The 26,841-nt window shown below is 51.3% G+C and overlaps 1 protein-coding gene across 2 annotated transcripts in view; it reads left to right on the top strand.

Moving 5' to 3' along the window:
• atp6ap1a (ATPase H+ transporting accessory protein 1a) overlaps positions 1 to 26,841 on the top strand; it is a 49,478-nt gene that overhangs the window by 18,463 nt on the left and 4,174 nt on the right. For both annotated transcript variants that reach the window (XM_041845875.2, XM_041845874.2), the window contains exons 2-5: positions 2,067 to 2,193; positions 2,718 to 2,986; positions 22,670 to 22,710; positions 22,853 to 22,938. In XM_041845875.2, the coding sequence (XP_041701809.2) occupies positions 2,067 to 2,193; positions 2,718 to 2,986; positions 22,670 to 22,710; positions 22,853 to 22,938 (523 nt within the window). The remainder of the gene's footprint in view (positions 1 to 2,066; positions 2,194 to 2,717; positions 2,987 to 22,669; positions 22,711 to 22,852; positions 22,939 to 26,841) is intronic.

Here is a 26,841-nt window from a genome sequence, read left to right as displayed (position 1 = left end):
ACGCTCGTCTCCTCTCTGCCCAGATACTGGTTCAGGCTAGGGCACAACATGGAGACGCTCGTCTCCTCTCTGCCCAGATACTGGTTCAGGCTAGGGCACAACATGGAGACGCTCGTCTCCTCTCTGCCCAGATACTGGTTCAGGCTAGGGCACAACATGGAGACGCTCGTCTCCTCTCTGCCCAGATACTGGTTCAGGCTAGGGCACAACATGGAGACGCTCGTCTCCTCTCTGCCCAGATACTGGTTCAGGCTAGGGCACAACATGGAGACGCTCGTCTCCTCTCTGCCCAGATACTGGTTCAGGCTAGGGCACAACATGGAGACGCTCGTCTCCTCTCTGCCCAGATACTGGTTCAGGCTAGGGCACAACATGGAGACGCTCGTCTCCTCTCTGCCCAGATACTGGTTCAGGCTAGGGCACAACATGGAGACGCTCGTCTCCTCTCTGCCCAGATACTGGTTCAGGCTAGGGGCACAACATGGAGACGCTCGTCTCCTCTCTGCCCAGATACTGGTTCAGGCTAGGGGCACAACATGGAGACGCTCGTCTCCTCTCTGCCCAGATACTGGTTCAGGCTAGGGCACAACATGGAGACGCTCGTCTCCTCTCTGCCCAGATACTGGTTCAGGCTAGGGCACAACATGGAGACGCTTCGTTACGGAAAATCGACACATGATCTTGTAGGACAAGTTCAGCTGGGGGGAGAGGAACAGGAGTTTTGACCAGCATCCCGTTGACAGGCCGAGGAGCCAAAACATAAAACTACCCTTGGTTGTGTAACCCAAACCAATAGGGCTGCTTTTTACTGTATCTGGGTGTGTTCGGGAAGGCAGAAGCCACATTTCCATTTTAACCAATTGACAACAAAGTTGTATTCTATTTGGAAATGTAGCATCAGTTTGCTGTTCAGTTGAAGTCCCTGTTGCACTCTGTTTGGTAACGTTTCATCCCTCCTGAACGTTGCCAGGTCTGGTCTGCTGTCTCAGGCTGTTCCTGCTGTTGCACTCTGTTCCTGCTGTTGCACTCTGTTTGGTAACGTTTCATCCCTCCTGAACGTTGCCAGGTCTGATCTGCTGTCTCAGGCGGTTCCTGCTGTTGCACTCTGTTTGGTAACGTTTCATCCCTCCTGAACGTTGCCAGGTCTGGTCTGCTGTCTCAGGCGGTTCCTGCTGTTGCACTCTGTTTGGTAACGTTTCATCCCTCCTGAACGTTGCCAGGTCTGGTCTACTGTCTCAGGCGGTTCCTGCTGTTGCACTCTGTTTGGTAACGTTTCATCCCTCCTGAACGTTGCCAGGTCTGGTCTGCTGTCTCAGGCGGTTCCTGCTGTTGCACTCTGTTTGGTAACGTTTCATCCCTCCTGAACGTTGCCAGGTCTGGTCTGCTGTCTCAGGCGGTTCCTGCTGTTGCACTCTGTTTGGTAACGTTTCATCCCTCCTGAACGTTGCCAGGTCTGGCTCTGCTGTCTCAGGCGGTTCCTGCTGTTGCACTCTGTTTGGTAACGTTTCATCCCTCCTGAACGTTGCCAGGTCTGGTCTGCTGTCTCAGGCGGTTCCTGCTGTTGCACTCTGTTTGGTAACGTTTCATCCCTCCTGAACGTTGCCAGGTCTGGTCTGCTGTCTCAGGCGGTTCCTGCTGTTGCACTCTGTTTGGTAACGTTTCATCCCTCCTGAACGTTGCCAGGTCTGGTCTGCTGTCTCAGGCGGTTCCTGCTGTTGCACTCTGTTTGGTAACGTTTCATCCCTCCTGAACGTTGCCAGGTCTGGTCTGCTGTCTCAGGCGGTTCCTGCTGTTGCACTCTGTTTGAACGTTTCATCCCTCCTGAACGTTGCCAGGTCTGGTCTGCTGTCTCAGGCGGTTCCTGCTGTTGCACTCTGTTTGGTAACGTTTCATCCCTCCTGAACGTTGCCAGGTCTGGTCTGCTGTCTCAGGCGGTTCCTGCTGTTGCACTCTGTTTGGTAACGTTTCATCCCTCCTGAACGTTGCCAGGTCTGGTCTGCTGTCTCAGGCGGTTCCTGCTGTTGCACTCTGTTTGGTAACGTTTCATCCCTCCTGAACGGTTCCAGGTCTGGTCTGCTGTCTCAGGCGGTTCCTGCTGCTGGTCACGTAGTGGGCATCACTCAGCTGAGCTCATACCTGGAGACCGCCCTGGGGTCCGCCCCACGCAACGTACTGCTCTTCCTGCAGGACAAGGTTATACACACCACACACACACACACACACACACCAACACCTACACACCACGCACACACACACCTATACACACACCACACACACACACACACACACACACCAACACCTACACACCACGCACACACACACCTATACACACACCACACCACACACACACGCACACGCACACACACACCTACACACACACCACACCACACACACACACACACACACCAACACCTACACACCACGCACACACACACCTATACACACACCACACACACACACACACACACACACCTACAAACCACACACCCACACACCTACACACATCTACACACCAAACACACACCTACACACCACACACACCAACAAACCTACACACCACACACACACCAACACACCCACAAACCAACACACCCACACACCTACACACCACACACACACCTACACACCACACCAACACCCACACACCTACACACCTACACACACCTACCTTTGTAGCCCGTATATTAGTTATGTATTTTACTGTCTCTCTCTTCTAGATGAGCATTGAGGACTTCACCATGTACGGAGGGGCGTTTGGCAACAAGCAAGACAGTGCCTTCCCTAACCTAGAGGGGGCGCTGCGCTCCAGCCCCTCCCCATTGGTCCTGCCTACCGTGGCCTGGCCAGCAACCAATGCTGTGATTGGTCAACTCCAGGACCAATTAGACACCTCTCCTCTCTACATGGACCCAGAGATGCTCAGCCAGCTACGACTCAATGCTTCTACACCCGCCCTGCTAGTCTTCAGACTACCCTACAGCACCGGGTATACACACACACACACACACACACACACTCACACACACAGTTCTGATTCTGTTTATCTCACAGGTCAGTTTTATATGGTTTACAGTGTTTCCCCTAGCATTTAATTCAGCAGTGGTGGCAAAGTTAGCGTGGGGTGGTGGGGGTAATGGGCGTGGCCAATGGCACAGTTTTTTTTAAAGGCCCTCCTCTTGGCCGCAGAGACAGGATTTTGTTGTTTTCAGATTTGAATGAAATATGACCTGTAATTACTTACAATATGAGTGAAATCGTTTTCCTAGTTATAATAATATAATAATATTATCCCCAAAAAACATTTATTAAGTCTGTTAAAAAGCAGCTTTTCTGTGTTGGAATGATGTGGGCGTGCCCCAACAACAGAATGGTGTATGCTGGTCATTAAAAATATTAATTTGAGTAGACTGCTGATTGGCCAGCTCATCCTCCTCTAGACCGCTGATTGGCCAGCTCATCCTCCTCTAGACTGCTGATTGGCCAGCTCATCCTCCTCTAGACTGCTGATTGGCCAGCTCATCCTCCTCTAGACTGCTGATTGGCCAGCTCATCCTCCTCTAGACTGCTGATTGGCCAGCTCATCCTCCTCTAGACTGCTGATTGGCCAGCTCATCCTCCTCTAGACTGCTGATTGGCCAGTTCATCCTCCTCTAGACCGCTGATTGGCCAGTTCATCCTCCTCTAGACTGCTGATTGGCCAGCTCATCCTCCTCTAGACTGCTGATTGGCCAGTTCATCCTCCTCTAGACCGCTGATTGGCCAGTTCATCCTCCTCTAGACTGCTGATTGGCCAGTTCATCCTCCTCTAGACTGCTGATTGGCCAGCTCATCCTCCTCTAGACTGCTGATTGGCCAGCTCATCCTCTTCTAGACCGCTGATTGGCCAGTTCATCCTCCTCTAGACCGCTGATTGGCCAACTCATCCTCCTCTAGACTGCTGATTGGGCAACTCATCCTCCTCTAGACTGCTGATTGGCCAGCTCATCCTCCTCTAGACCGCTGATTGGCCAGCTCATCCTCCTCTAGACTGCTGATTGGCCAGCTCATCCTCCTCTAGACCGCTGATTGGCCAGTTCATCCTCCTCTAGACCGCTGATTGGCCAGCTCATCCTCCTCTAGACTGCTGATTGGCCAGCTCATCCTCCTCTAGACTGCTGATTGGCCAGCGCATCCTCCTCTAGACCGCTGATTGGCCAGCTCATCCTCCTCTAGACTGCTGATTGGCCAGTTCATCCTCCTCTAGACTGCTGATTGGGCAGTTCATCCTCCTCTAGACTGCTGATTGGCCAGCTCATCCTCCTCTAGACCGCTGATTGGCCAGTTCATCCTCCTCTAGACCGCTGATTGGGCAGCTCGTCCTCCTGAGGAGTATTACATTATACTCAATGAGGAAGTAGCTTTTTAAAAGTTTGAGGTGTGGTTTTTGAAGTGTTTTCTTCTCCAATGTATTCTTTGGCCACAAATACATCAGATACAACAGATACAGCAGACCTGAGGGAGGGCTTGGGTTGTTGTCGAACCAGCCTTCATTATAGTAGACCTGAGGGAGGGCTTGGGTTGTTGAACCAGCCTTCATTATAGTAGACCTGAGGGAGGGCTTGGGTTGTTGAACCAGCCTTCATTATAGTAGGCCTGAGGGAGGGCTTGGGTTGTTGAACCAGCCTTCATTATAGTAGACCTGAGGGAGGGCTTGTTGTTGAACCAGCCTTCATTATAGTAGACCTGAGGGAGGGCTTGGGTTGTTGTTGAACCAGCCTTCATTATAGTAGACCTGAGGGAGGGCTTGGGTTGTTGTTGAACCAGCCTTCATTATAGTAGACCTGAGGGAGGGCTTGGGTTGTTGAACCAGCCTTCATTATAGTAGACCTGAGGGAGGGCTTGGGTTGTTGTTGAACCAGCCTTCATTATAGTAGACCTGAGGGAGGGCTTGGGTTGTTGAACCAGCCTTCATTATAGTAGACCTGAGGGAGGGCTTGGGTTGTTGAACCAGCCCTTCATTATAGTAGACCTGAGGGAGGGCTTGGGTTGTTGAACCAGCCTTCATTATAGTAGACCTGAGGGAGGGCTTGGGTTGTTGTTGAACCAGCCTTCATTATAGTAGACCTGAGGGAGGGCTTGGGTTGTTGAACCAGCCTTCATTATAGTAGACCTGAGGGAGGGCTTGGGTTGTTGTTGAACCAGCCTTCATTATAGTAGACCTGAGGGAGGGCTTGTTGTTGAACCAGCCTTCATTATAGTAGACCTGAGGGAGGGCTTGGGTTGTTGAACCAGCCTTCATTATAGTAGACCTGAGGGAGGGCTTGTTGTTGAACCATCCTTCATTATAGTAGACCTGAGGGAGGGCTTGGGTTGTTGAACCAGCCTTCATTATAGTAGACCTGAGGGAGGGCTTGGGTTGTTGTTGAACCAGCCTTCATTATAGTAGACCTGAGGGAGGGCTTGGGTTGTTGAACCAGCCTTCATTATAGTAGACCTGAGGGAGGGCTTGGGTTGTTGTTGAACCAGCCTTCATTATAGTAGACCTGAGGGAGGGCTTGTTGTTGAACCAGCCTTCATTATAGTAGACCTGAGGGAGGGCTTGGGTTGTTGTTGAACCAGCCTTCATTATAGTAGACCTGAGGGAGGGCTTGTTGTTGAACCAGCCTTCATTATAGTAGACCTGAGGGAGGGCTTGGGTTGTTGTTGAACCAGCCTTCATTATAGTAGACCTGAGGGAGGGCTTGGGTTGTTGTTGAACCAGCCTTCATTATAGTAGACCTGAGGGAGGGCTTGGGTTGTTGTTGAACCAGCCTTCATTATAGTAGGCCTGAGGGAGGGCTTGGGTTGTTGAACCAGCCTTCATTATAGTAGACCTGAGGGAGGGCTTGGGTTGTTGTTGAATCAGCCTTCATTATAGTAGACCTGAGGGAGGGCTTGGGTTGTTGAACCAGCCTTCATTATAGTAGACCTGAGGGAGGGCTTGGGTTGTTGTTGAACCAGCCTTCATTATAGTAGACCTGAGGGAGGGCTTGGGTTGTTGTTGAACCAGCCTTCATTATAGTAGACCTGAGGGAGGGCTTGGGTTGTTGTTGAACCAGCCTTCATTATAGTAGACCTGAGGGAGGGCTTGGGTTGTTGTTGAACCAGCCTTCATTATAGTAGACCTGAGGGAGGGCTTGTTGTTGAACCAGCCTTCATTATAGTAGACCTGAGGGAGGGCTTGGGTTGTTGTTGAACCAGCCTTCATTATAGTAGACCTGAGGGAGGGCTTGGGTTGTTGTTGAACCAGCCTTCATTATAGTAGACCTGAGGGAGGGCTTGGGTTGTTGAACCAGCCTTCATTATAGTAGACCTGAGGGAGGGCTTGGGTTGTTGTTGAACCAGCCTTCATTATAGTAGACCTGAGGGAGGACTTGGGTTGTTGTTGAACCAGCCTTCATTATAGTAGACCTGAGGGAGGGCTTGGGTTGTTGTTGAACCAGCCTTCATTATAGTAGACCTGAGGGAGGGCTTGGGTTGTTGTTGAACCAGCCTTCATTATAGTAGACCTGAGGGAGGGCTTGTTGTTGAACCAGCCTTCAATATAGTAGACCTGAGGGAGGGCTTGGGTTGTTGTTGAACCAGCCTTCATTATAGTAGACCTGAGGGAGGGCTTGGGTTGTTGTTGAACCAGCCTTCATTATAGTAGACCTGAGGGAGGGCTTGGGTTGTTGAACCAGCCTTCATTATAGTAGACCTGAGGGAGGGCTTGGGTTGTTGTTGAACCAGCCTTCATTATAGTAGACCTGAGGGAGGGCTTGGGTTGTTGTTGAACCAGCCTTCATTATAGTAGACCTGAGGGAGGGCTTGGGTTGTTGTTGAACCAGCCTTCATTATAGTAGACCTGAGGGAGGGCTTGGGTTGTTGAACCAGCCTTCATTATAGTAGACCTGAGGGAGGGCTTGGGTTGTTGTTGAACCAGCCTTCATTATAGTAGACCTGAGGGAGGGCTTGGGTTGTTGTTGAACCAGCCTTCATTATAGTAGACCTGAGGGAGGGCTTGTTGTTGAACCAGCCTTCATTATAGTAGACCTGAGGGAGGGCTTGGGTTGTTGTTGAACCAGCCTTCATTATAGTAGACCTGAGGGAGGGCTTGTTGTTGAACCAGCCTTCATTATAGTAGACCTGAGGGAGGGCTTGGGTTGTTGTTGAACCAGCCTTCATTATAGTAGACCTGAGGGAGGGCTTGGGTTGTTGTTGAACCAGCCTTCATTATAGTAGACCTGAGGGAGGGCTTGGGTTGTTGTTGAACCAGCCTTCATTATAGTAGACCTGAGGGAGGGCTTGTTGTTGAACCAGCCTTCATTATAGTAGACCTGAGGGAGGGCTTGGGTTGTTGAACCAGCCTTCATTATAGTAGACCTGAGGGAGGGCTTGGGTTGTTGTTGAACCAGCCTTCATTATAGTAGACCTGAGGGAGGGCTTGGGTTGTTGAACCAGCCTTCATTATAGTAGACCTGAGGGAGGGCTTGGGTTGTTGTTGAACCAGCCTTCATTATAGTAGACCTGAGGGAGGGCTTGGGTTGTTGTTGAACCAGCCTTCATTATAGTAGACCTGAGGGAGGGCTTGTTGTTGAACCAGCCTTCATTATAGTAGACCTGAGGGAGGGCTTGGGTTGTTGTTGAACCAGCCTTCATTATAGTAGACCTGAGGGAGGGCTTGTTGTTGAACCAGCCTTCATTATAGTAGACCTGAGGGAGGGCTTGGGTTGTTGATGAACCAGCCTTCATTATAGTAGGCCTGAGGGAGGGCTTGGGTTGTTGTTGAACCAGGCTTCATTATAGTAGACCTGAGGGAGGGCTTGGGTTGTTGTTGAACCAGCCTTCATTATAGTAGACCTGAGGGAGGGCTTGTTGTTGAACCAGCCTTCATTATAGTAGACCTGAGGCAGGGCTTGTTGTTGAACCAGCCTTCATTATAGTAGACCTGAGGGAGGGCTTGGGTTGTTGTTGAACCAGCCTTCATTATAGTAGACCTGAGGGAGGGCTTGGGTTGTTGTTCAACCAGCCTTCATTATAGTAGACCTGAGGGAGGGCTTGGGTTGTTGTTGAACCAGCCTTCATTATAGTAGACCTGAGGGAGGGCTTGGGTTGTTGAACCAGCCTTCATTATAGTAGACCTGAGGGAGGGCTTGTTGTTGAACCAGCCTTCATTATAGTAGACCTGAGGGAGGGCTTGGGTTGTTGAACCAGCCTTCATTATAGTAGACCTGAGGGAGGGCTTGGCTTGTTGAACCAGCCTTCATTATAGTAGACCTGAGGGAGGGCTTGTTGTTGAACCAGCCTTCATTATAGTAGGCCTGAGGGAGGGCTTGTTGTTGAACCAGCCTTCATTATAGTAGACCTGAGGGAGGGCTTGTTGTTGAACCAGCCTTCATTTTAGTAGACCTGAGGGAGAGCTTGGGTTGTTGTTGAATCAGCCTTCATTATAGTAGACCTGAGGGAGGGCTTGGGTTGTTGTTGAACCAGCCTTCATTATAGTAGACCTGAGGGAGGGCTTGTTGTTGAACCAGCCTTCATTATAGTAGACCTGAGGGAGGGCTTGGGTTGTTGAACCAGCCTTCATTATAGTAGACCTGAGGGAGGGCTTGGGTTGTTGAACCAGCCTTCATTATAGTAGACCTGAGGGAGGGCTTGGGTTGTTGTTGAACCAGCCTTCATTATAGTAGACCTGAGGGAGGGCTTGGGTTGTTGTTGAACCAGCCTTCATTATAGTAGACCTGAGGGAGGGCTTGGGTTGTTGTTGAACCAGCCTTCATTATAGTAGACCTGAGGGAGGGCTTGGGTTGTTGAACCAGCCTTCATTATAGTAGACCTGAGGGAGGGCTTGGGTTGTTGTTGAACCAGCCTTCATTATAGTAGACCTGAGGGAGGGCTTGGGTTGTTGTTGAACCAGCCTTCATTATAGTAGACCTGAGGGAGGGCTTGTTGTTGAACCAGCCTTCATTATAGTACACCTGAGGGAGGGCTTGGGTTGTTGTTGAACCAGCCTTCATTATAGTAGACCTGAGGGAGGGCTTGGGTTGTTGTTGAACCAGCCTTCATTATAGTAGACCTGAGGGAGGGCTTGGGTTGTTGAACCAGCCTTCATTATAGTAGACCTGAGGGAGGGCTTGGGTTGTTGTTGAACGAGCCTTCATTATAGTAGACCTGAGGGAGGGCTTGGGTTGTTGTTGAACCAGCCTTCATTATAGTAGACCTGAGGGAGGGCTTGGGTTGTTGTTGAACCAGCCTTCATTATAGTAGACCTGAGGGAGGGCTTGTTGTTGAACCAGCCTTCATTATAGTAGACCTGAGGGAGGGCTTGGGTTGTTGTTGAACCAGCCTTCATTATAGTAGACCTGAGGGAGGGCTTGTTGTTGAACCAGCCTTCATTATAGTAGACCTGAGGGAGGGCTTGGGTTGTTGAACCAGCCTTCATTATAGTAGACCTGAGGGAGGGCTTGGCTTGTTGTTGAACCAGCCTTCATTATAGTAGACCTGAGGGAGGGCTTGTTGTTGAACCAGCCTTCATTATAGTAGACCTGAGGGAGGGCTTATTGTTGAACCAGCCTTCATTATAGTAGACCTGAGGGAGGGCTTGGGTTGTTGTTGAACCAGCCTTCATTATAGTAGACCTGAGGGAGGGCTTGGGTTGTTGTTGAACCAGCCTTCATTATAGTAGACCTGAGGGAGGGCTTGGGTTGTTGTTGAACCAGCCTTCATTATAGTAGACCTGAGGGAGGGCTTGTTGTTGAACCAGCCTTCATTATAGTAGACCTGAGGGAGGGCTTGGGTTGTTGTTGAACCAGCCTTCATTATAGTAGACCTGAGGGAGGGCTTGGGTTGTTGAACCAGCCTTCATTATAGTAGACCTGAGGGAGGGCTTGGGTTGTTGTTGAACCAGCCTTCATTATAGTAGACCTGAGGGAGGGCTTGGGTTGTTGTTGAACCAGCCTTCATTATAGTAGACCTGAGGGAGGGCTTGGGTTGTTGAACCAGCCTTCATTATAGTAGACCTGAGGGAGGGCTTGGGTTGTTGAACCAGCCTTCATTATAGTAGACCTGAGGGAGGGCTTGGGTTGTTGTTGAACCAGCCTTCATTATAGTAGACCTGAGGGAGGGCTTGGGTTGTTGAACCAGCCTTCATTATAGTAGACCTGAGGGAGGGCTTGGGTTGTTGAACCAGCCTTCATTATAGTAGACCTGAGGGAGGGCTTGGGTTGTTGAACCAGCCTTCATTATAGTAGACCTGAGGGAGGGCTTGTTGTTGAACCAGCCTTATACTGTAGGTAGGGGTAAAGTGACTAGGCAACAGGATAGATAATAGACAGTAGCAGCAGTATACTGTAGGTAGGGGTAAAGTGACTAGGCAACAGGATAGATAATAGACAGTAGCAGCAGTATACTGTAGGTAGGGGTAAAGTGACTAGGCAACAGGATAGATAATAGACAGTAGCAGCAGTATACTGTAGGTAGGGGTAAAGGGACTAGACAACAGGATAGATAATAGACAGTAGCAGCAGTATACTGTAGGTAGGGGTAAAGTGACTAGACAACAGGATAGATAATAGACAGTAGCAGCAGTATACTGTAGGTAGGGGTAAAGTGACTAGGCAACAGGATAGATAATAGACAGTAGCAGCAGTATACTGTAGGTAGGGGTAAAGTGACTAGGCAACAGGATAGATAATAGACAGTAGCAGCAGTATACTGTAGGTAGGGGTAAAGTGACTAGACAACAGGATAGATAATAGACAGTAGAAGCAGTATACTGTAGGTAGGGGTAAAGTGACTAGACAACAGGATAGATAATAGACAGTAGCAGCAGTATACTGTAGGTAGGGGTAAAGTGACTAGACAACAGGATAGATAATAGACAGTAGCAGCAGTATACTGTAGGTAGGGGTAAAGGGACTAGACAACAGGATAGATAATAGACAGTAGCAGCAGTATACTGTAGGTAGGGGTAAAGTGACTAGACAACAGGATAGATAATAGACAGTAGCAGCAGTATACTGTAGGTAGGGGTAAAGGGACTAGACAACAGGATAGATAATAGACAGTAGCAGCAGTATACTGTAGGTAGGGGTAAAGTGACTAGACAACAGGATAGATAATAGACAGTAGCAGCAGTATACTGTAGGTAGGGGTAAAGTGACTAGACAACAGGATAGATAATAGACAGTAGCAGCCTTATACTGTAGGTAGGGGTAAAGTGACTAGACAACAGGATAGATAATAGACAGTAGCAGCAGTATACTGTAGGTAGGGGTAAAGTGACTAGACAACAGGATAGATAATAGACAGTAGCAGCAGTATACTGTAGGTAGGGGTAAAGTGACTAGACAACAGGATAGATAATAGACAGTAGCAGCAGTATACTGTAGGTAGGGGTAAAGTGACTAGACAACAGGATAGATAATAGACAGTAGCAGCAGTATACTGTAGGTAGGGGTAAAGTGACTAGACAACAGGATAGATAATAGACAGTAGCAGCAGTATACTGTAGGTAGGGGTAAAGGGACTAGACAACAGGATAGATAATAGACAGTAGCAGCAGTATACTGTAGGTAGGGGTAAAGTGACTAGACAACAGGATAGATAATAGACAGTAGCAGCAGTATACTGTAGGTAGGGGTAAAGGGACTAGACAACAGGATAGATAATAGACAGTAGCAGCAGTATACTGTAGGTAGGGGTAAAGGGACTAGACAACAGGATAGATAATAGACAGTAGCAGCAGTATACTGTAGGTAGGGGTAAAGGGACTAGACAACAGGATAGATAATAGACAGTAGCAGCAGTATACTGTAGGTAGGGGTAAAGTGACTAGGCAACAGGATAGATAATAGACAGTAGCAGCAGTATACTGTAGGTAGGGGTAAAGGGACTAGACAACAGGATAGATAATAGAGACAGTAGCAGCAGTATACTGTAGGTAGGGGTAAAGTGACTAGACAACAGGATAGATAATAGACAGTAGCAGCAGTATACTGTAGGTAGGGGTAAAGGGACTAGACAACAGGATAGATAATAGACAGTAGCAGCAGTATACTGTAGGTAGGGGTAAAGGGACTAGACAACAGGATAGATAATAGACAGTAGCAGCAGTATACTGTAGGTAGGGGGTAAAGGGACTAGACAACAGGATAGATAATAGACAGTAGCAGCAGTATACTGTAGGTAGGGGTAAAGGGACTAGACAACAGGATAGATAATAGACAGTAGCAGCAGTATACTGTAGGTAGGGGTAAAGGGACTAGACAACAGGATAGATAATAGACAGTAGCAGCAGTATACTGTAGGTAGGGGTAAAGGGACTAGACAACAGGATAGATAATAGACAGTAGCAGCAGTATACTGTAGGTAGGGGTAAAGGGACTAGACAACAGGATAGATAATAGACAGTAGCAGCAGTATACTGTAGGTAGGGGTAAAGTGACTAGTCAACAGGATAGATAATAGACAGTAGCAGCAGTATACTGTAGGTAGGGGTAAAGTGACTAGACAACAGGATAGATAATAGACAGTAGCAGCAGTATACTGTAGGTAGGGGTAAAGTGACTAGTCAACAGGATAGATAATAGACAGTAGCAGCAGTATACTGTAGGTAGGGGGTAAAGTGACTAGGCAACAGGATAGATAATAGACAGTAGCAGCAGTATACTGTAGGTAGGGGTAAAGTGACTAGGCAACAGGATAGATAATAGACAGTAGCAGCAGTATACTGTAGGTAGGGGTAAAGTGACTAGACAACAGGATAGATAATAGACAGTAGCAGCAGTATACTGTAGGTAGGGGGTAAAGTGACTAGGCAACAGGATAGATAATAGACAGTAGCAGCAGTATACTGTAGGTAGGGGTAAAGTGACTAGACAACAGGATAGATAATAGACAGTAGCAGCAGTATACTGTAGGTAGGGGTAAAGGGACTAGACAACAGGATAGATAATAGACAGTAGCAGCAGTATACTGTAGGTAGGGGTAAAGTGACTAGGCAACAGGATAGATAATAGACAGTAGCAGCAGTATACTGTAGGTAGGGGTAAAGTGACTAGGCAACAGGATAGATAATAGACAGTAGCAGCAGTATACTGTAGGTAGGGGTAAAGTGACTAGGCAACAGTATAGATAATAGACAGTAGCAGCAGTATACTGTAGGTAGGGGTAAAGTGACTAGGCAACAGGATAGATAATAGACAGTAGCAGCAGTATACTGTAGGTAGGGGTAAAGGGACTAGACAACAGGATAGATAATAGACAGTAGCAGCAGTATACTGTAGGTAGGGGTAAAGTGACTAGACAACAGGATAGATAATAGACAGTAGCAGCAGTATACTGTAGGTAGGGGTAAAGTGACTAGACAACAGGATAGATAATAGACAGTAGCAGCAGTATACTGTAGGTAGGGGTAAAGGGACTAGTCAACAGGATAGATAATAGACAGTAGCAGCAGCGTATGTGATGAGTCAAAATAGTTACTGAAAAAAGGGTCAATGCAGATAGTCATCATAGCAATTGGTTAACTATTTAACTAACTATTTATCAGTCTTATTGCTTGGGGTTAGAAACTGTTCAGGTTCCAGTTGGTTCCAGACGTGGTGCATCGGTACTTCACGGTAGCAGAGAGAACAGCCTATGACTTGGGTGACTGGAGTCTGACAATTGTTAGGGCCTTCCTCTGACACCGCCTGGTATAGAGGTCCTGGATGGCAGGGAGTTTGACCCCAGTGATGTACTGGGCCGTACGCACTACCCTTTGTAGTGCCTTGCGGTCGGAGGCCAAGCAGTTGCCATACCAAGCAGCCAGTCAAGATGCTCACAATGATTTAGCTGTATAACTTTTTGAGGATCTGAGGACCCATGCCAAATCTTTTCAGTCTCCTGAGGGGGAATAGGCGTTGTCGTGCCCTCTTCACGACTGTCTTGGTGTGTTTGGACCATGATAGTTTGTTGGTGATGTGGACACCAAGGAACTAGAAGATCTCAACCCGCTCCACTACAGCCCCATCGACGTGAATGGGGGCGTGCTCAGCCCTCCGTTTCCTATAGTTCACGATTAAATCCTTTGTCTTGCTGACATTGAGGGAGAAGTTGTTGTCCTGGCACCACACAGCCAGGTCTCTGACCTCCTCCCTATAGGCTGTCTCATCGTTGTCGGTGATCAGGCCTACCACCGTCGTGTCGTCGGCAAACTTAATGATGGTGTTGGAGTCGTGCGCGGACATGCAGTCATGGGTGAACAGGGAGTACTGGAGGGAACTGAGCACGCACCCCTGAGGGCCCCCGTGTTGAGGATCAGCGTGGCAGACGTGTTGTTGCCTACCCTTACCACCTGGGGGCGGCCCGTCAGGAAGTCCAGGATCCAGTTGCAGAGGGAGGTGTTCAGTCCCAGGGTCCTTAGCTTAGTGATGAACAGCATTGTCATGTAGGTGTTCCTTTTGTCCAAGTAGGAGAGTGCAGTGTGGAGTGCAATAGAGATTGCGTCATCTCTGTGTGTGTGTGTGTGTGGCTGGTGGTCATAAAATTTTGTCAACCGGTAACTGTCATGCATATAACTGCTGGAAAGGGGATACCTAGTCAGTTGCACAACTGAATGCATTCAACTGAAATGTGTCTTCCACATTTAACCCAACCCCTCTCAATCAGAGAGGTGCGGGGGGCCTTAATCCACATCTTAGGCGCCCGGGGAACAGAACTGTTGTTGTTGGGGTTAACTGCCTTTCTCAAGGGTAGAACAGCAGATTTTCAGTTACTGGCCCAACGCTCTTAACCGCTAGGCTACCTGCCGCCCATACCAGGCGGTGATGCAGCACGCTCTTAACCGCTAGGCTACCTGCCGCCCATACCAAGCGGTGATGCAGCACGCTCTTAACCGCTAGGCTACCTGCCGCCCATACCAAGCGGTGATGCAGCACGCTCTTAACCGCTAGGCTACCTGCCGCCCATACCAAGCGGTGATGCAGCACGCTCTTAACCGCTAGGCTACCTGCCGCCCATACCAAGCGGTGATGCAGCACGCTCTTAACCGCTAGGCTACCTGCCGCCCATACCAGGCGGTGATGCAGCACGCTCTTAACCGCTAGGCTACCTGCCGCCCATACCAAGCGGTGATGCAGCACGCTCTTAACCGCTAGGCTACCTGCCGCCCATACCAAGCGGTGATGCAGCACGCTCTTAACCGCTAGGCTACCTGCCGCCCATACCAAGCGGTGATGCAGCACGCTCTTAACCGCTAGGCTACCTGCCGCCCATACCAGGCGGTGATGCAGCACGCTCTTAACCGCTAGGCTACCTGCCGCCCATACCAGGCGGTGATGCAGCACGCTCTTAACCGCTAGGCTACCTGCCGCCCATACCAAGCGGTGATGCAGCACGCTCTTAACCGCTAGGCTACCTGCCGCCCATACCAGGCGGTGATGCAGCACGCTCTTAACCGCTAGGCTACCTGCCGCCCATACCAAGCGGTGATGCAGCACGCTCTTAACCGCTAGGCTACCTGCCGCCCATACCAGGCGGTGATGCAGCACGCTCTTAACCGCTAGGCTACCTGCCGCCCATACCAAGCGGTGATGCAGCACGCTCTTAACCGCTAGGCTACCTGCCGCCCATACCAAGCGGTGATGCAGCACGCTCTTAACCGCTAGGCTACCTGCCGCCCATACCAGGCGGTGATGCAGCACGCTCTTAACCGCTAGGCTACCTGCCGCCCATACCAAGCGGTGATGCAGCACGCTCTTAACCGCTAGGCTACCTGCCGCCCATACCAAGCGGTGATGCAGCACGCTCTTAACCGCTAGGCTACCTGCCGCCCATACCAAGCGGTGATGCAGCACGCTCTTAACCGCTAGGCTACCTGCCGCCCATACCAGGCGGTGATGCAGCACGCTCTTAACCGCTAGGCTACCTGCCGCCCATACCAAGCGGTGATGCAGCACGCTCTTAACTGCTAGACTACCTGCCGCCCATACCAGGCGGTGATGCAGCACGCTCTTAACCGCTAGGCTACCTGCCGCCCATACCAAGCGGTGATGCAGCACGCTCTTAACCGCTAGGCTACCTGCCGCCCATACCAGGCGGTGATGCAGCACGCTCTTAACCGCTAGGCTACCTGCCGCCCATACCAAGCGGTGATGCAGCACGCTCTTAACCGCTAGGCTACCTGCCACCCATACCAGGCGGTGATGCAGCACGCTCTTAACCGTTAGGCTACCTGCCGCCCATACCAAGCGGTGATGCAGCACGCTCTTAACCGCTAGGCTACCTGCCGCCCATACCAAGCGGTGATGCAGCACGCTCTTAACCGCTAGGCTACCTGCCGCCCATACCAGGCGGTGATGCAGCACGCTCTTAACCGCTAGGCTACCTCCCGCCCATACCAATATGTGATGCAGCACGCTCTTAACCGCTAGGCTACCTGCCGCCCATACCAAGCGGTGATGCAGCACGCTCTTAACCGCTAGGCTACCTGCCGCCCATACCAGGCGGTGATGCAGCACGCTCTTAACCGCTAGGCTACCTGCCGCCCATACCAAGCGGTGATGCAGCACGCTCTTAACCGCTAGGCTACCTGCCGCCCATACCAAGCGGTGATGCAGCACGCTCTTAACCGCTAGGCTACCTGCCGCCCATACCAGGCGGTGATGCAGCACGCTCTTAACCGCTAGGCTACCTGCCGCCCATACCAAGCGGTGATGCAGCACGCTCTTAACCGCTAGGCTACCTGCCGCCCATACCAAGCGGTGATGCAGCACGCTCTTAACCGCTAGGCTACCTGCCGCCCATACCAAGCGGTGATGCAGCACGCTCTTAACCGCTAGGCTACCTGCCGCCCATACCAAGCGGTGATGCAGCACGCTCTTAACCGCTAGGCTACCTGCCGCCCATACCAGGCGGTGATGCAGCACGCTCTTAACCGCTAGGCTACCTGCCGCCCATACCAAGCGGTGATGCAGCACGCTCTTAACCGCTAGGCTACCTGCCGCCCATACCAGGCGGTGATGCAGCACGCTCTTAACCGCTAGGCTACCTGCCGCCCATACCAGGCGGTGATGCAGCACGCTCTTAACCGCTAGGCTACCTGCCGCCCATACCAAGCGGTGATGCAGCACGCTCTTAACCGCTAGGCTACCTGCCGCCCATACCAAGCGGTGATGCAGCACGCTCTTAACCGCTAGGCTACCTGCCGCCCATACCAGGCGGTGATGCAGCACGCTCTTAACCGCTAGGCTACCTGCCGCCCATACCAAGCGGTGATGCAGCACGCTCTTAACCGCTAGGCTACCTGCCGCCCATACCAGGCGGTGATGCAGCACGCTCTTAACCGCTAGGCTACCTGCCGCCCATACCAAGCGGTGATGCAGCACGCTCTTAACCGCTAGGCTACCTGCCGCCCATACCAAGCGGTGATGCAGCACGCTCTAACCGCTAGGCTACCTGCCGCCCATACCAGGCGGTGATGCAGCACGCTCTTAACCGCTAGGCTACCTGCCGCCCATACCAAGCGGTGATGCAGCACGCTCTTAACCGCTAGGCTACCTGCCGCCCATACCAGGCGGTGATGCAGCACGCTCTTAACCGCTAGGCTACCTGCCGCCCATACCAGGCGGTGATGCAGCACGCTCTTAACCGCTAGGCTACCTGCCGCCCATACCAGGCGGTGATGCAGCACGCTCTTAACCGCTAGGCTACCTGCCGCCCATACCAAGCGGTGATGCAGCACGCTCTTAACCGCTAGGCTACCTGCCGCCCATACCAAGCGGTGATGCAGCACGCTCTTAACCGCTAGGCTACCTGCCGCCCATACCAAGCGGTGATGCAGCACGCTCTTAACCGCTAGGCTACCTGCCGCCCATACCAGGCGGTGATGCAGCACGCTCTTAACCGCTAGGCTACCTGCCGCCCATACCAAGCGGTGATGCAGCACGCTCTTAACCGCTAGGCTACCTGCCGCCCATACCAGGCGGTGATGCAGCACGCTCTTAACCGCTAGGCTACCTGCCGCCCATACCAAGCGGTGATGCAGCACGCTCTTAACCGCTAGGCTACCTGCCGCCCATACCAAGCGGTGATGCAGCACGCTCTTAACCGCTAGGCTACCTGCCGCCCATACCAGGCGGTGATGCAGCACGCTCTTAACCGCTAGGCTACCTGCCGCCCATACCAAGCGGTGATGCAGCACGCTCTTAACCGCTAGGCTACCTGCCGCCCATACCAAGCGGTGATGCAGCACGCTCTTAACCGCTAGGCTACCTGCCGCCCATACCAGGCGGTGATGCAGCACGCTCTTAACCGCTAGGCTACCTGCCGCCCATACCAAGCGGTGATGCAGCCAGTCAAGATGCTCTCAATGGTGCTCTATTCAGCCTCCTGAGGGGAAAGAGGCGTTGTCGTGTCTCGATGTGAATGATGCTCTGTAGCACCACACGGCCAGGTCTGACCAGGTCTCTGTGGCACCACTCCTCCAGGTCTGACCAGGTCTCTGTGGCACCACTCCTCCAGGTCTGACCAGGTCTCTGTGGCACCACTCCTCCAGGTCTGACCAGGTCTCTGTGGTACCGCTCCTACAGGTCTGACCAGGTCTCTGTGGCACCACTCCTCCAGGTCTGATCAGGTCTCTGTGGCACCACTCCTCCAGGTCTGACCAGGTCTCTGTGGCACCAGTCCTCCAGGTCTGACCAGGTCTCTGTGGCACCACTCCTCCAGGTCTGACCAGGTCTCTGTGGCACCACTCCTCCAGGTCTGACCAGGTCTCTGTGGCACCACTCCTCCAGGTCTGACCAGGTCTCTGTGGCACCACTCCTCCAGGTCTGAACAGGTCTCTGTAGCACCACTCCTCCAGGTCTGACCAGGTCTCTGTGGCACCACTCCTCCAGGTCTGACCAGGTCTCTGTGGCACCAGTCCTCCAGGTCTGACCAGGTCTCTGTGGCACCAGTCCTCCAGGTCTGACCAGGTCTCTGTGGCACCACTCCTCCAGGTCTGACCAGGTCTCTGTGGCACCAGTCCTCCAGGTCTGACCAGGTCTCTGTGGCACCAGTCCTCCAGGTCTGACCAGGTCTCTGTGGCACCAGTCCTCCAGGTCTGACCAGGTCTCTGTGGCACCACTCCTCCAGGTCTGACCAGGTCTCTGTGGCACCACTCCTCCAGGTCTGACCAGGTCTCTGTGGCACCAGTCCTCCAGGTCTGACCAGGTCTCTGTGGCACCAGTCCTCCAGGTCTCTGTGGCACCAGTCCTCCAGGTCTGACCATGTCTCTGTGGCACCACTCCTCCAGGTCTGACCAGGTCTCTGTGGCACCACTCCTCCAGGTCTGACCAGGTCTCTGTGGCACCACTCCTCCAGGTCTGACCAGGTCTCTGTGGCACCACTCCTCCAGGTCTGACCAGGTCTCTGTGGCACCACTCCTCCAGGTCTGACCAGGTCTCTGTGGCACCACTCCTCCAGGTCTGACCAGGTCTCTGTGGCACCACTCCTCCAGGTCTGACCAGGTCTCTGTGGCACCACTCCTCCAGGTCTGACCAGGTCTCTGTGGCACCACTCCTCCAGGTCTGACCAGGTCTCTGTGGCACCACTCCTCCAGGTCTGACCAGGTCTCTGTGGCACCACTCCTCCAGGTCTGACCAGGTCTCTGTGGCACCACTCCTCCAGGTCTGACCAGGTCTCTGTGGCACCACTCCTCCAGGTCTGACCAGGTCTCTGTGGCACCACTCCTCCAGGTCTGACCAGGTCTCTGTGGCACCACTCCTCCAGGTCTGACCAGGTCTCTGTGGCACCACTCCTCCAGGTCTGACCAGGTCTCTGTGGCACCAGTCCTCCAGGTCTGACCAGGTCTCTGTGGCACCACTCCTCCAGGTCTGACCAGGTCTCTGTGGCACCACTCCTCCAGGTCTGACCAGGTCTCTGTGGCACCACTCCTCCAGGTCTGACCAGGTCTCTGTGGCACCACTCCTCCAGGTCTGACCAGGTCTCTGTGGCACCAGTCCTCCAGGTCTGACCAGGTCTCTGTGGCACCACTCCTCCAGGTCTGACCAGGTCTCTGTGGCACCACTCCTCCAGGTCTGACCAGGTCTCTGTGGCACCACTCCTCCAGGTCTGACCAGGTCTCTGTGGCACCACTCCTCCAGGTCTGACCAGGTCTCTGTGGCACCACTCCTCCAGGTCTGACCAGGTCTCTGTGGCACCACTCCTCCAGGTCTGACCAGGTCTCTGTGGCACCACTCCTCCAGGTCTGACCAGGTCTCTGTGGCACCACTCCTCCAGGTCTGACCAGGTCTCTGTGGCACCACTCCTCCAGGTCTGACCAGGTCTCTGTGGCACCACTCCTCCAGGTCTGACCAGGTCTCTGTGGCACCACTCCTCCAGGTCTGACCAGGTCTCTGTGGCACCACTCCTCCAGGTCTGACCAGGTCTCTGTGGCACCACTCCTCCAGGTCTGACCAGGTCTCTGTGGCACCAGTCCTCCAGGTCTGACCAGGTCTCTGTGGCACCACTCCTCCAGGTCTGACCAGGTCTCTGTGGCACCACTCCTCCAGGTCTGACCAGGTCTCTGTGGCACCAGTCCTCCAGGTCTGACCAGGTCTCTGTGGCACCACTCCTCCAGGTCTGACCAGGTCTCTGTGGCACCAGTCCTCCAGGTCTGACCAGGTCTCTGTGGCACCAGTCCTCCAGGTCTGACCAGGTCTCTGTGGCACCAGTCCTCCAGGTCTGACCAGGTCTCTGTGGCACCACTCCTCCAGGTCTGACCAGGTCTCTGTGGCACCACTCCTCCAGGTCTGACCAGGTCTCTGTGGCACCACTCCTCCAGGTCTGACCAGGTCTCTGTGGCACCACTCCTCCAGGTCTGACCAGGTCTCTGTGGCACCACTCCTCCAGGTCTGACCAGGTCTCTGTGGCACCACTCCTCCAGGTCTGACCAGGTCTCTGTGGCACCACTCCTCCAGGTCTGACCAGGTCTCTGTGGCACCACTCCTCCAGGTCTGACCAGGTCTCTGTGGCACCACTCCTCCAGGTCTGACCAGGTCTCTGTGGCACCACTCCTCCAGGTCTGACCAGGTCTCTGTGGCACCACTCCTCCAGGTCTGACCAGGTCTCTGTGGCACCACTCCTCCAGGTCTGACCAGGTCTCTGTGGCACCACTCCTCCAGGTCTGACCAGGTCTCTGTGGCACCACTCCTCCAGGTCTGACCAGGTCTCTGTGGCACCAGTCCTCCAGGTCTGACCAGGTCTCTGTGGCACCACTCCTCCAGGTCTGACCAGGTCTCTGTGGCACCACTCCTCCAGGTCTGACCAGGTCTCTGTGGCACCACTCCTCCAGGTCTGACCAGGTCTCTGTGGCACCACTCCTCCAGGTCTGACCAGGTCTCTGTGGCACCACTCCTCCAGGTCTGACCAGGTCTCTGTGGCACCACTCCTCCAGGTCTGACCAGGTCTCTGTGGCACCAGTCCTCCAGGTCTGACCAGGTCTCTGTGGCACCAGTCCTCCAGGTCTGACCAGGTCTCTGTGGCACCAGTCCTCCAGGTCTGACCAGGTCTCTGTGGCACCAGTCCTCCAGGTCTGACCAGGTCTCTGTGGCACCACTCCTCCAGGTCTGACCAGGTCTCTGTGGCACCACTCCTCCAGGTCTGACCAGGTCTCTGTGGCACCAGTCCTCCAGGTCTGACCAGGTCTCTGTGGCACCACTCCTCCAGGTCTGACCAGGTCTCTGTGGCACCACTCCTCCAGGTCTGACCAGGTCTCTGTGGCACCACTCCTCCAGGTCTGACCAGGTCTCTGTGGCACCACTCCTCCAGGTCTGACCAGGTCTCTGTGGCACCACTCCTCCAGGTCTGACCAGGTCTCTGTGGCACCACTCCTCCAGGTCTGACCAGGTCTCTGTGGCACCACTCCTCCAGGTCTGACCAGGTCTCTGTGGCACCAGTCCTCCAGGTCTGACCAGGTCTCTGTGGCACCAGTCCTCCAGGTCTGACCAGGTCTCTGTGGCACCACTCCTCCAGGTCTGACCAGGTCTCTGTGGCACCACTCCTCCAGGTCACGATCAGCTCCTTTTCTTGCCGACTCCTTTCTACCAAAATGACTGTTTCTCTGTGGCCCCTCCAACCCTTGTCTTTAGTTGTTGTCTAATGAAGCACCTACCCAATGTTATCATGTTACTGAATGTTTCCTGAGTATTTTCAGATTTCGTTATCAACAAATGCTGTGAAACAGTAAATGTCAAATGAACATAAAAACAATAGTTATCCCACTAGTGTAAAGGGTTAAAGTTAATTTTTCTGCAATTCTACATATTTTGCCATGAGATATACCTTGTTCTTATGCTATCTGAGTGACTAAATCAATGGGAGCCCCATGCCATGACATTTTTGGAATTTGAGATTCTCCCTGACTGGAGTAGCGGCCATGATGTAGCGGAGGCGGCCCGCCGCTGCTAAATGAATAAAGGGGAAACACTGGTTTATATGAATATGGGTGTGGTCTGTCTGAATGTGGGTGTGGTGTATATGGTTGTGGGGGTGGTTTGTCTTTACGTGGGTGTGGATTGTTGAATTGTGGGTGTAGTCTATCTGCCTGTTGATGTGGTTATTTGAATGTGGGTGTGGTCTATCTGATTGTGGGTGGGGTCTGTCTGAATGTGGGTGTGGTCTATCTGATTGTGGGTGTGGTTTCTAACAGGGCCGATCTGATGTCCGCTAAGGAGGTTCTCAGTGGGAATGGTGAGTATTGGAATGTTCTATACTGGGATATAGTTCTACTGTACGGTGGCTCTGCTGGGACAAACATCCCCTGCATTCCTTATAACAGTATGGTGCAGATCGCTGAAGACTAACTTGGTGTGTCTGTGTGTGTGTGTGTTAGATGAGGTGATTGGACAGGTGATGAGCATTATGAAGAGCCAATCAGTCCCCTACACTGCCATCTACACTGCAATGAGACCCTCACGGGTAAGTGTGTTTACGTGCGTGTTAGAGCCGGGACTATACCAGTATCGTGCAATGAGACCCTCACGGGTAAGTGTGTTTACGTGCGTGTTAGAGCCGGGACTATACCAGTATCGTGCAATGAGACCCTCACGGGTAAGTGTGTTTACGTGCGTGTTAGAGCCGGGACCAGTACCGCGATACTTAGTATAGTGGCAAGGAAACAAAGCACAAAGTGGATTGAACTTCTTTAGGAAAACAGCCCTCATGTTGGAAACAAACATCATAATGTTGTCATCCAAACTCACATTTATTTATACTGAACAAAAATATAAACGCTACATTTAAAGTGTTGGTCCCATGTTTCATGAGCTGAAAGTTTCCATACGCACAAAAAGCTTATTTCTCTCAAATGACATCCCTGTTAGTGAGCATTTAGCTTTTGCTTCTATAGGCTATGCAATTGTGTGATAAAAAGAGGAGGATCCCATCAGCTTTCTATAGGCTAGGCCTACTATATTTATTTCCCAACTTTCCTAATATTAAGCACATTGCTTCTCTTTACAACAGGAGTATAGCCTTCCTGGCTGGCATGAAAATGAACCACGGGAAAAGCTCCTCCATTCGCTATTTAAGTGCATAGATGACATGTATTTTTTCTGCTGCCCCTGTTTCAAGACAGGTGCATGATAATGGTCCATTCTAAACCAAAACAAATGTCACACATATATTATTTAGTAAATGTAAAGACAAAATTAAATCAAAAATAGTCTAATGGGTGAATAATAATAATAGTAATAATAATAATAATAGTAATAATAATAATAGTAATAATAATAATAAATGTAAAGACAAAATCAATAATAGTCTGTTCAGGAATGGCTGAAAAACCTTATAGCACTGGGCTACAGGAATCAGAATGGCAGAATGGCAGAATGGCTGAATGGCTGAATGGCTGAATGGCTGTAACAAGCCTACATACAGAGTGGAATTCCCTGATACAACAGTCAAAATGCCTAATATAAGGTCTACAATCCGTGCTATATAGTCCCCTGTAGCTCAGTTGGTAGAGCGTGGCGCTTGCAACGCCAGGGTTGTGGGTTCGTTTCCCACGGGGGGCCAGTATGAAAATGTATGCACTCACTAACTGTAAGTGGCTCTGGATAAGAGCGTCTGATAAATGACTAAAATTTTAAATTTTATCCATTATACCTCCTCCACCAAACTTTACAGTTGGCACCATGCATTCTGGCAGGTAGCGTTCACCTGGTATCCGCCAAACCTAGATTTGTCCGTTGTACTGCCAGATGGTGAAGCGTGATTCATCACTCCAGAGAACACGTTTCCACTGCTCCAGAGTCCAATGGTGGCAAGCTTTACATCACTCCAGCCGACGCTTGGCATTGTGCATGGTGATCTTAGGCTTGTGTGTGGCTGCTCGGCCATGGAAACCCATTTCATGAAGCTCCCAACGAACAGTTATTGTGCTGACGTTGCTTCCAGAGGCAGTTTGGAACACGTGGTGAATGTTGCAACCGAGGACAGACAATTTTTACACGCTTCAGCACTCGGCGGTCCCATTCTGTGAGATTGTGTGGCCTACCACTTCGCAGCTGAGCCGTTGTTGCTCCTAGACGTTTCCACTTCACAATAACAGCACTTACAGTTGACTATAGCAGGGCTGAAATTTGACGAACTGACTTGTTGGAAAGGTGGCATCCTATGAAGGTGCCATGTTGAAAGCCACTGAGCTCTTCAGTAAGCCCATTCTACTGCAAATGTTTGTCTATGGAGATTGCATGGCTGTGTGCTAGATGTTATACACCTGTCAGCAACGGGTGTGGCTGAAATAGCTGAATCCACTAATTTGAAGGGGTGTCTACATACTTTTGTATACGTATGTACAGTGGGGAGAACAAGTATTTGATACACTGCCGATTTTGCAGGTTTTCCTACTTACAAAGCATGTAGATGTCTGTCATTTTTTATCATAGGTACACTTCAACTGTGAGAGACGGAATCTAAAACAAAAATCCAGAAAATCACATTGTATGATTTAAGTAATTAATTTGCATTTTATTGCATGACATAAGTATTTGATCACCTACCAACCAGTAAGAAATTCCGGCTCTCACAGACCTGTTAGTTTTTCTTTAAGAAGCCCTCCTGTTCTCCACTCATTACCTGTATTAACTGCACCTGTTTGAAATCGTTACCTGTATGAAAGACACCTGTCCACACACTCAATCAAACAGACTCCAATCTCTCCACAATGGCCAAGACCAGAGAGCTGTGTAAGGACATCAGGGATAAAATTGTAGACCTGCACAAGGCTGGGATGGGCTACAGGACAATAGGCAAGCAGCTTGGTGAGAAGGCAACAACTGTTGGCGCAATTATTAGAAAATGGAAGAAGTTCAAGATGACGGTCAATCACCCTCGGTCTGGGGCTCCATGCAAGATCTCACCTTGTGGGGAATCAATGATCATGAGGAAGGTGAGGGATCAGCCCAGAACTACACGGCAGGACCTGGTCAATGACCTGAAGAGAGCTGGGACCACAGTCTCAAAGAAAACCATTAGTAACACACTACGCCATCATGGATTAAAATCCTGCAGCGCACGCAAGGTCCCCCTGCTCAAGCCAGTGCATGTCCAGGCCCGTCTGAAGTTTGCCAATGACCATCTGGATGATCCAGAGGAGGAATGGTAGAAGGTCATGTGGTCTGATGAGACAAAAATAGAGCTTTTTGGTCTAAACTCCACTCGCCGTGTTTGGAGGAAGAAGAAGGATGAGTACAACCCCAAGAACACCATCCCAACCGTGAAGCATGGAGGTGGAAACCTCATTCTTTGGGGATGCTTTTCTGCAAAGGGGACAGGACGACTGCACCGTATTGAGGGGAGGATGGATGGGGCCATGTATCGCGAGATCTTGGCCAACAACCTCCTTCCCTCAGTAAGAGCATTGAAGATGGGTCTTGGCTGGGTCTTCCAGCATGACAACGACCCGACACACACAGCCAGGGCAACTAAGGAGTGGCTCCGTAAGAAGCATCTCAAGGTCCTGGAGTGGCCTAGCCAGTCTCCAGACCTGAACCCAATAGAAAATCTTTGGAGGGAGCTGAAAGTCCGTATTGCCCAGCGACAGCCCCGAAACCTGAAGGATCTGGAGAAGGTCTGTATGGAGGAGTGGGCCAAAATCCCTGCTGCAGTGTGTGCAAACCTGGTCAAGACCTACAGGGAAACGTATGATCTCTGTAATTGCAAACAAAGGTTTCTGTACCAAATATTAAGTTCTGCTTTTCTGATGTATCAAATACTTATGTCATGCAATAGAATTACTTAGAAATCATGCAATGTGATTTTCTGGATTTTTGTTTTAGATTCCGTCTCTCACAGTTGAAGTGTACCTATGATACAAATTACAGACCTCTACATGCTTTCTAAGTAGGAAAACCTGCAAAACCTGCAGTGTATCAAATACTTGTTCTCCCCACTGTATGTACAGTGCATTCGGTAAGTATTCAGACCACTTCTCTTTTTCCACATTTTGTTACATTACAGCCTTATTCTAAAATTGATTAAATCCTGCTTGGAGTTTGCCAGAAAGCACCTAAAGGACTCTCAGACCATGAGAAACAAGATTCTCTGGTCTGATGAAACCAAGATTTAACTCTTTGGCCTGAATGCCAAGCGTCACATCTGGAGGAAGCCTGGCACCATCCCTACGGTGAAGCATGGTGGTGGCAGCATCATGCTGTGGGGATGTTTTTCAGCGGCAGGGACTGGGAGACTAGTCCGGATCGAGGGAATGATGAACGGAGCAAAGTACAGAGAGATCCTTGATGAAAACCTCCTCCAGAGCACTCAGGACCTCGGACTGGAGCGAACGTTCACCTTCCAACAGGACAACGACCCTAAGCA

This window comes from Coregonus clupeaformis, chromosome 24, assembly GCF_020615455.1.
Source record: "Coregonus clupeaformis isolate EN_2021a chromosome 24, ASM2061545v1, whole genome shotgun sequence".
NCBI lineage: Eukaryota > Metazoa > Chordata > Actinopteri > Salmoniformes > Salmonidae > Coregonus > Coregonus clupeaformis.
The sequence above is the reverse complement of the archived record's forward strand: the minus strand, read 5'-3'. Positions and strand labels throughout refer to the sequence as shown.